Here is a 9,453-nt window from a genome sequence, read left to right as displayed (position 1 = left end):
GATGTGAGCTTTCCCTATTTTAGTCTCAAACCTAAGAATAGACCTGCTGCATCAGGCTAAGCCAATCCCAGTTCATAAATGGATTCAATAATCCCTGTTTAAAGGTCTCCCAATGTTGTAGATAGCAACACATATTTGTGATCAAGCAGTATTGTGTATCTAGGTGCAATGGTCATAATGCTGAATTAAAACAGCACTGTCCACCTCTTTTAGTTGATAGAAAACAATAGTAATTCCAGCATGAAATTTCCTGCACATATTGTCAATCCTGCTGATACTAAATCTATTCAGAATCTCTTCTGCGATGCTATTAAATTAAGTTGTTCTGATTAGAGCATGTTAGTCTAAGCCAGGGCTTTTCAACCTTTTCACCCATTGTACCACTTTTAGGATATGGCAACATCCGAGTACCGCCAGTCGCCTAGCAAGGTGTCAAAAATTTGATGACCAAAAAAAAAAGGAAAAAAGTGATGAAGTACAGGTAGTCCTTGACTTACAACAGTTCAATTAGTGACTGTTCAAAGTTACAATGGCACTGAAAAAGTGCCCCCCAAGCCACAGCCGAGCAAGACACCTGCCTGCCCACCTGGCGGCGCTCTTCCTCTTGTCTGAGGTTTTCATTGTGAGCATTTCTGTTGAGAATTGGCAGCAGGGGTGGGGTGGGAGGGTGTTTGGTTTTTATTCCCCCCATCTGCTGGGTGGTTGCAGCAGGTTTTGGTCACTTCACATGACCCTGGGACACTGTGACCGTCATAAATATGAATCAGTTGCCAAGCATCTGAATGTAAATCACAAGACCCTGGAGATGCTGCAACATTCCAGCTGATCGGTGCTTCTTCTGGGCTCAGAAGTGCCAGGATCAGCGCCGAGCTCCAGCTGGAGCCTAGTGCTGATCCTGGCGCTTCCACTGAGCCCTGACAGCCCCGAAGAAGCGCTGATCCTGGCACTTCTGCTGAGCCCTGACAGCCCTGCAGCTCCAGCCGTCTCTCACTCAGGTTTGTGCGGTGCTGCCACCGGTTCAGCTCATTCCCCTCCCTCACTACCACTTTTGTAGGATGGTCGCGTACCACCTGCCAGGTGCCAATGTACCACAGGTGGTACCTGTACCACTGGTTGAAAAGCCCTGGTCTAAGCAACTAGTTGACTCCTCTAGATTTACTGCTCTCCCCCTCTAGCATGTTATCTGCCAACGGGAACACTATTAGCCAGTCATGATACTGGAGCAGGAATAGGGAAAATTTGACTTTAGGAATCTATCTGGCATTTCTAGACTCTTATTTCTCCCCATTCTGTCATAATGCTACTTAAATTATGTGTGGCAAAAAAGGGTAATACTGAACTAAGTTGCTAGGAAGTGTTTTTTTGCAAGGGAGGGGACACTTTTATTTATGATTTTTCTATATGATCATCTCTCACCAATTTGTGGATTCATCTGTCTTATCCTGAAGGCCCCCAAATTGGCTCCAGCCTTTCAGTGTTACACAACTTCAGTCTGTTATCCTATTTCAGATGCCACAACATTATGTTCTATGGGTGGTAGAAGTTAACCAGCATCAGTCTGAAACACCAATAGATGCTTCCATGATTGGTTACTTGACTTTATCTCCAATGTCAAATTGACAAAATCTAAGAGATTTTATACACCCTGAGGCTATCACTGAATATTCAGAATAAGGAAGAAAATACTAATTTAACACCAGTACAGCTAAGGATGTTCTAAGCCTGTCTCATTCAGACTGGGAATGGAAAGAAGGCAACATCTTGATGAGAAATGGAAAAGTGCTATTGTCAAGGACTGATTGTGTTGTGGTTCAGTGCAAATGGGGGACATAGCCATAATAATTTTGAAATTCTATACAAGTCTTACCTATTTCTTTCATTTATCAGCATTCCCTATACTTGGAGAAACTACTTTTGGCAACAGTTCTTTCCAAGATGAATGAGATCTATTTGTAGACTGTTGATAAATGGTTTAACTAACGGCAGCAGCTTTTTATTGTAGAACAGTACCTGGTTCTTACTAAACATATTGAATTAAAAATCCCATAAACACCAGCCAGTTTTTGGCTAGAGATGTAAGCATGCAGTTTTAAATGGTTTCTTAAACATGCTAAATAGATGTCATACACCTTCCAAATAACCACTAGCACAAGAATATTGCTGGTGATATGTAGGGATTATTGATGGCATACCCAGGTTGTACAATACCGTACCTGGAGTCACCAAGACATGGCAAAGCAGGAATAGAGCAGTGTAGATCAGCATATTCTGAAATATTTTTCACGCACCTTCATTGCTCTATGTCTACGGTGCTGATGATTGAAGCACAGTGAGACTGAATTCATTCACCTCTCCCTCATCTTTACATGCTTCGCATACTTGTCTGCTTAATTTATTCCTGACCCCCCCAAACCCCAGACAGTCTGACCTTCTCTTCTTTGTTATCCTTTCTTGTAAAATCCTTTTTATGAGGAGGGAAGTCCTTCAAGAGGATTGAGAGTTAACTTATTTTCATTGGGTTGGAAGAGAGGGGGGGGGGAGAGACCGAGCAGCTGAATCAGAAAGTCGGTTGAAGACGATTTGTCTGAAATTAATCTTGTTTGGCTAACTCAGTCCTTGCAACCGATTGCAACGTTGCTTTATGGCTGGATGAGAAAAGTTTTTTTTTATTTCCTTGTCTTTCCCCCCCCTCCCTCCCTCCCTCCCTCCCGCCCATGGATCCTACATTCTTGCTTCCGAACATCAAAAAGGGCAAACACAAGAGTTATTTGTTAGCAAAGGAGCTGCTATCAAGAGCCGCTTCTTTGTTTTCGGGATTGATGCAGCGATTGCCTACCAGTTTGGGGGAAGAGCGGCTTAAACTTAATCATATTCACATGACAAACCATAAATAAAGGAAAAACGAATACTGCAAGAAAAAAAAAGAGAGAGAAAAAAAACCTCTCAGAAGTCGGAGCGAGCAGCTTGTCCACAGTTACAGGGAGGGGGAGGGAGGGAAAGAGAGAGAGAGAGAGAGAGAGAGAGAGAGAGAGAAGCTGTCAGACTTAAGGGAGGGCGCAGTTTTTTCCTCAGACGTTTGAGTTTTTAACCCCGTTGGAGACGCCGGTCCGGGTAAGGAGGCAAAAAGGCTGTGGCTAGCTTGCAACAAAAGGCTCGGGACTTCCCTCTTGGCGTCTCTCAGGCTTGGAGGCGCATTAAATCCTCCGCAGGAAACAGGTTTTTTCCTCTTTTTTTTGCGGCTGCCACCCTCCCCCACCCCCCCACCCCTTCCCCAATTGCACAGCCAAGGAACCTCATGCTCTGTGCAGAGCGACAGCCCAGGAGGCAGGATGGTTCTGCGGGATCGGCGAGGCGCTAATCAGGTATGGTCCCCGGATGGCGGCCGCGTTTTCCGCCTCTTGGTGGTTTCCCTGGTGCTCCCGGCGCTCGGGCGCGGGCTGAAGGTGCAGCACAAGTTCGTCTCGCCCACCGCCACTAACAACTTCGCCCTGGATGGGTCGGGCGGCAGGATTTACCTGGCGGCGGTCAACCGGCTCTATCAACTCTCGGCTCCCAACCTGACTCTGGAAGTGGAAGAGCCGATGGGCCCCGAAGAGGACAACCCCTTGTGTCACGCTCCTCAGCTGCCCCAGGCGTCCTGCGAGCACGCCAAGAAGCCGACCGACAACTACAATAAGCTGCTGCAGCCCGACCCGGAGCAAGGCATCCTGGTGGTCTGCGGCTCGGTTTACCAAGGCTTCTGCCAGTTGCGGAGCATGGCGAACATCTCGGTGGTGGCCGTCCCTTTCCCACCTCGGACAGGTGGGGGAGAAGGGGCCGACGACCAGGTCACGGTCTTCCCCAGCATGCTGAACGTGGCGGCCAACCACGCCAACGCCTCCACCGTCGGCTTGGTGCTCAAGCAATCCGGGCAAGACACGAGGCTCTTGGTGGCCGCCACTTACACGGGCTTGGGCAGCCCGTTTTTCCCGCGCAACGCCAGCCTGGAAGACCACCGTTTCGAGAACACGCCCGAGATCGCCATTCGGGCTCTCAACGCCCGCGGGGACCTGGCCCGCCTTTTCACTTTCGACATCAACCCGTCCGACGACAACATCTTCAAGATCAAGCAGGGCGCCAAAGACCGCCACAAGCTCAGCTTCGTCCGCGCCTTTCTCCACCGGGGAAGCCAAAGCGCCACGACGCCCACTCGCCCTGAAGGGGGCGCCTCCGGAGGCCGGAGTACTCAGGCCGGAGCCGGGGGCCCTTATTCGTCCCGGGGAGCCCAAGCTGCCAAAGCCGGTCGCGCACCGGCCGCTTTCCCGCCTTCGCCTCAGGGCACCCCGCTTAGCCGCCCGTCGGCTTCCTACGCTTACTTGGCCCTCAACAGCGAGGCGAATGCGCGCGAAAAGGAGAGTCACTCGCACAGCCTCTTGGCTCGCATCTGCTTGGGGGACCCGGCCGAGGCGACCCCTCTCAATAGCAGCGGCGGCGGCGGCGGCGGCGGCGGCGAGACCAAAAAGTTGACCGAGTCTTACATTCAAATGGTGCTGCAATGTAGCCAGCCTGGAGCCGGCGGGGTTACGCCGGGAGTCGCCACCGGGGACCTCTTCAACAGGCTGGTCTCCGTGTTTCCCGCTCGCGCCGCCCTGCAGGTGAGTCCCGGGCGTTCTCCTTCGCCCCAGCCGGAGGAGCTGCTCTTCGGGGTGTTTGAAAAAGCTGCCTCGCCGGGTCCCGGGCCTGGCGGTCGACATCTTCCTCAGCCCTCGGCGCTCTGCGTCTACCGCTTCGCCGAGATCGAGGACGCTATCAGGGTGGCCAGAAACTCGTGCTTCGTGGCGCCGGACGCCGACCTGGTCACTGTGCTGGACAGCGTCGTGCAAGGGACCGGGCCTGCCTGCGAGAAGAGGAAAATCCAGGTAAGGGGGTTTGTGTGTGTGTGTATGGGGGGGGGGGAAAGGGCAGAAAAGCCTGCTTGTGATCTGGGGTTGCTTTTCACTAAAGTAAATCACTTAGACCAGGGGTCGGCAACCTTGGCTCTTTTATGACTCGCGGACTTCAACTCCCAGAATTCCCGAGCCAGCTATGCTGGCTCGGGAATTCTGGGAGTTGAAGTCCGCGAGTCATAAAAGAGCCAAGGTTGCCGACCCCTGACTTAGACAATCACTTCAATGTGAGTCAGCAGTGTGCTGCAGCTGCCAAAAAAGCCAACACAGTGCTAGGCTGCATTACCAGAGGGATAGAATCGAGATCAAGTGAAGTACTAATACCGCTTTACAATGCTTTGGTAAGGCCACACCTGGAATACTGCATCCAGTTTTGGTCACCACGATGTAAGAAAGATGTCGAGACTCTAGAAAGGGTACAGAGAAGAGCAACCAAGATGATTAGGGGGCTGGAGGCTAAAACATATAGGGAACTGTTGCTGGAATTGGGTATGTGTAGTTTAATGAAGAGAAGGGTGAGGCATGATAGCAGTGTTTCAATATCTCAGGGGCTGCCACAAAGAAGCGGGAGTCAGGCTATTCTCCAAAGCACCTGAAAGCAGGACAAGAAGCAACGGATGGAAGCTGGTCAAGGAGAGAAGCAACCTAGAACTAAGGAGAAACTTCCTGACCGAACAATTAACCAGTGGAACAACCTGCCTCCAGAGGTGGTGAATGCTCCAACACTGGAGGTTTTTAAGAAGAGACTGGACAGCCATTTGCCTGAAATGGTATAGGGTTTCCTGTCTGAGCAGGGGGTTGGACTAGATGACCTCCAAGGTCCCTTCGAACTTTATATTATATTATATTATTATTAAATGAAGGACAAATTGACCAGAGTGGAGTCCTGAGGCTGACTCTTGACCTTTATAATGAGTTGGCTGGGGGTGTGCATCAGGCTAAATAGTGTGAATTGATTGGTTTTGCCTAAGTGAACAAGCTGTTGTGGTTTATAAATCGTGGTCTGTGGTTTGTCTCAACCCAGTGGTTTAGTCAGTAAATAAACAGATTAGGCAAACCATGGCTTAGTGAGAATCCAGGCACTTTCTGGAAGGTACTTACTGAGGGCAACCATCGGTAATGAATCTGAAAATAGGACTAAGGAATGTTTCCCAAATTTTGGGAAATCCTCCAGAAGCGATGAACTTCCTTTGGAGACTAGAAGATAACTGAATAAATATGGAAGACCGTAAGTTGGGAAAGGGTAGACTAAACCTCCAAGCCAGGCTCCTGGCCTGGTACCACTGTTTCAGAATCAAAGAATCAGATCTCCAAGTTATAGGAAGCTAGCCTTTGGATGAGGTATGGGAAAAATTTCCAAAGGAAAAATTGTGTTGGCCTTTGATTTTTTTTTTAAATAAATCCTAAGAGTAAACTGTTAACTTTATTATTGCATGAACTGTTTGAATCATAGTCTACAATATTTATTAATGTGTTTCTTTGACCTTGAGGTGCCACAAGGTGCTTTATTATTTTGGAAAGCTCTGTGGTTTCTCCTAAAGTTATATTAGAGATTTACCTGATCATAAAACCAGAACTGAAAAAACATACAGAAGAGGGCAGCCAAAGCAATCAAAGTATTGAAACATCCTTCATCTGGAGCAAGCAGTTTAGAGAAAAGATCAGGACCACAATAGAATTGTGCTTGGTATGGAAAAATATTTTCTTTTCATTTTTGGTCATGGAAAACAGGACTGAAAAAAAGAAGGTTATTAACCATTAGGTAATTTTTAAGTGGTTGCATGAGTTCCTTGCACCAATACTATCTATGACATGGGTGTCAAACTCGCCGCATCACATGTCTCAGCGTATTGTGACTTTTTTCACATTGCTGGGGTGGGCACAGCCTCCGCATGATGCAACCAACCTGCGGGCTGGCAGTTTGACACCCCTGATCTATGATGTTTTTTAAAGACATTATTAGAGACATTTTTCAGAGAATGAATCTAAGAGAGAGCTCCACGTTCAAAGTAAGCTACCCACAGTCACTTTGAATAGTGAGATGGGTAGTTTATAAATTAAGTAAATAACTATTGAGGCTTGAGGCTTGAAGGATACCTGGTGCTTTCAGGACCTGATTATGAACTATCAGAATGTATCTGTCTGATTATATGCTAGTATACTGTAATGTAAATGTTGGGAAGTTTTGGCTCAACTGATATTGAATGACTGATGACAGCTTTCCCCAGCAGCCTGACAATGGTAGTCGGTGGTGAGGGATGCTGCAATTATAATTTAGCAACATTTGGACAACCAAAGTTTTCTTTGTCTTAAAGCAGGGGTCTTCAAACTCAGCCTTTTTATGACTCATGGACTTCAACTTCCAGAATTCCTCAGCCAAGCATGCTGGCTGAGGAATTCTGGGAGTTGAAGTGTATGAGTCATAAAAGGGCCAAGTTTGAAGACCCCTGTCTTAAAGCCATGTTAAGTATTTACAAAATGCATATTACCCTGTGTAAATATTTACCACAAGTATTTTGGGATGTTTTATTTAGTTCATGAAAGCCAGTATTGGTGAAAGTATTAGGCTAGGATTGGGAAGCTTAAGAGCTAGACCTGTTAGATGTTAGTTCTGGTTGTTTCTTCTCAGCAGCTGATATTTAAGGCTTGCTGCATGTAATTCAGACATAATATTCAGCTATTGAGTCTTTAATTGGGTAGGCAACCTTGGCTCTTTTATGACTGGCTCAGGAATTCTGGGAGTTGAAGTCCACGAGTCATAAAACAGCCAAGGTTGCCTACCCCTGCTTTTAACTCTACAGGTTATAAAACTGTCTTCCGTGCACTTTGTCTAGTTTTGTTTTAAAGCCAATTGAGTTGCTGACCCTTACCATATTTAAAGCCAACAAATACTGTAATACAGTTTTGCATTGTTTAACGTGTTTCCATTTATCAGTCCTAAATAGCTCTGCAATTAGTTTTAATAGCATTTAATACTAACATTATGAAAAAGAGAGAAAAAAGTCTGTATTATGCAGTGAATAATTTTATACTCATCTGGCATCTTTCTCCAAATCACTTTTGTTCTCAGTTAAAAATCTCCAAATATTTCTTCCTAGCAGGGACATGTTCCAGCTCTACAATATATTTTTACAGTCATAGATTTATAGAATGGCACCACAGATATGCAATCTCCTTATAATTCTCTATATGGGATTCACTTTCTTTTGCAGAAGTTACGGTACTTTGGATTGAAATTTTCATTGAGATATCCTCCTTTATTCCATGATTATCGCTGTCAGTCACTACATACTAGGCCCCATTATTATACACATGAATGTTGTGTTTATTGCACCAACACAATCACATTTGCACATTGAATTATATTTGCCATTTTAAGACTCATTGATCTAGGAGAGACCATTGTGGAATTCATTACAAACCCTTTTTCATTTTACATCCTGAATAAATTATCATTACAGTGTAAGCTCACTTGGTTATCTTATTGTATTTTCCTAAATTATCACTTATATTTTTTAAGTTCCAAAATTCACTTTGGATATCCCTTCAGTGAGAAATTGTCCATTTAACTGTAATGTAATTTAGCAAGATACCAACTGATGATTACACCTGTTCTCTTACTACAGAGTTTTGTCAGCAGCTTTTGATGGTGGAATTTATTAAAAGCTTTCTGAAAGTTCTAGTTGATTGATTTGATTGTGTGCTATCAAACTGTTGTCAACTCTTAGTGACCACATCAATTTTTTCCATGATAATGTATCCCTCACCCGGTCTTTAAGGGCTTCAAACAGACAAATTGTAATAGTACTGCTTTAAACATAGGTCATAAATAAATTAAAATCTAGGCAAAGCTGATGAATTTAAAAACTACACCTATATATAAATGATCTGAGGTGATCTCACCTTTAGAGAGCAGTGCCAGAAGGATCATGATATTTCTCCAAAAGGTTTAGGCTGCTGTATTTGTTTAATGATACTGACCAAAACGTTGGCATGTCTTTCAGCAGCTGTTTGATCAAAGATTGTGGCAGTTTAGGGAACATATTATTAGAGGCAATTAGGACCCAAATTTTGGTGTATTGGAGGCCTGTTCCCCTTTAGGATTTAAATAAAACACCAAAGAGATTAGAAAAGATAGCAGATAAATATTCTCTAGTCTAGGACATTCCTCCTCATCACAAAAGCACAGGCAAAGGTTATGGTAAACCTTGTTTCTGTTTGTTCCATTCTTAGTTATGTCAAGGCACTTTTGATAAACAAGGAAGGGTTCTGTTTTGCTTGCATTTCATCATAGCATACAATTGAGTAATAATATTATCCGTACAAAAATCAAATTACCTGTCTCCAGTGTGTACCCTGAATTTATTTACATGTCTTGCTGTAAAATGATGTAGAATGGGGAAAGGATCTAATAGAACATTTGAAACTGACACCCTTAATTCTGGAGCCCTGTATACTTTTTATATGCATATCCTTCATCTGCTATAAAAGATAGAATTTCTGGGGAAGATCACAATCTAAGCTCTAA

The 9,453-nt window shown here is 45.1% G+C and overlaps 1 protein-coding gene across 1 annotated transcript in view; it reads left to right on the top strand.

Moving 5' to 3' along the window:
• Positions 1 to 3,329: 3,329 nt before the first annotated feature.
• The window catches only part of PLXND1 (plexin D1), a gene marked incomplete at its 5' end in the record, with an annotated part of 175,654 nt that continues 169,530 nt past the window's right edge, over positions 3,330 to 9,453 (top strand). Inside the window, one exon of the mRNA XM_083353821.1 lies at positions 3,330 to 4,898. Within this exon, the coding sequence (XP_083209947.1) occupies positions 3,330 to 4,898 (1,569 nt within the window). The remainder of the gene's footprint in view (positions 4,899 to 9,453) is intronic.

This window comes from Vipera ursinii (assembly GCF_947247035.1).
Source record: "Vipera ursinii genome assembly, chromosome: 2".
Classification (NCBI taxonomy): Eukaryota; Metazoa; Chordata; class Lepidosauria; order Squamata; family Viperidae; genus Vipera; species Vipera ursinii.
Note: the sequence above shows the minus strand (reverse complement) of the source record. Positions and strands in the feature narration are given on the sequence as shown.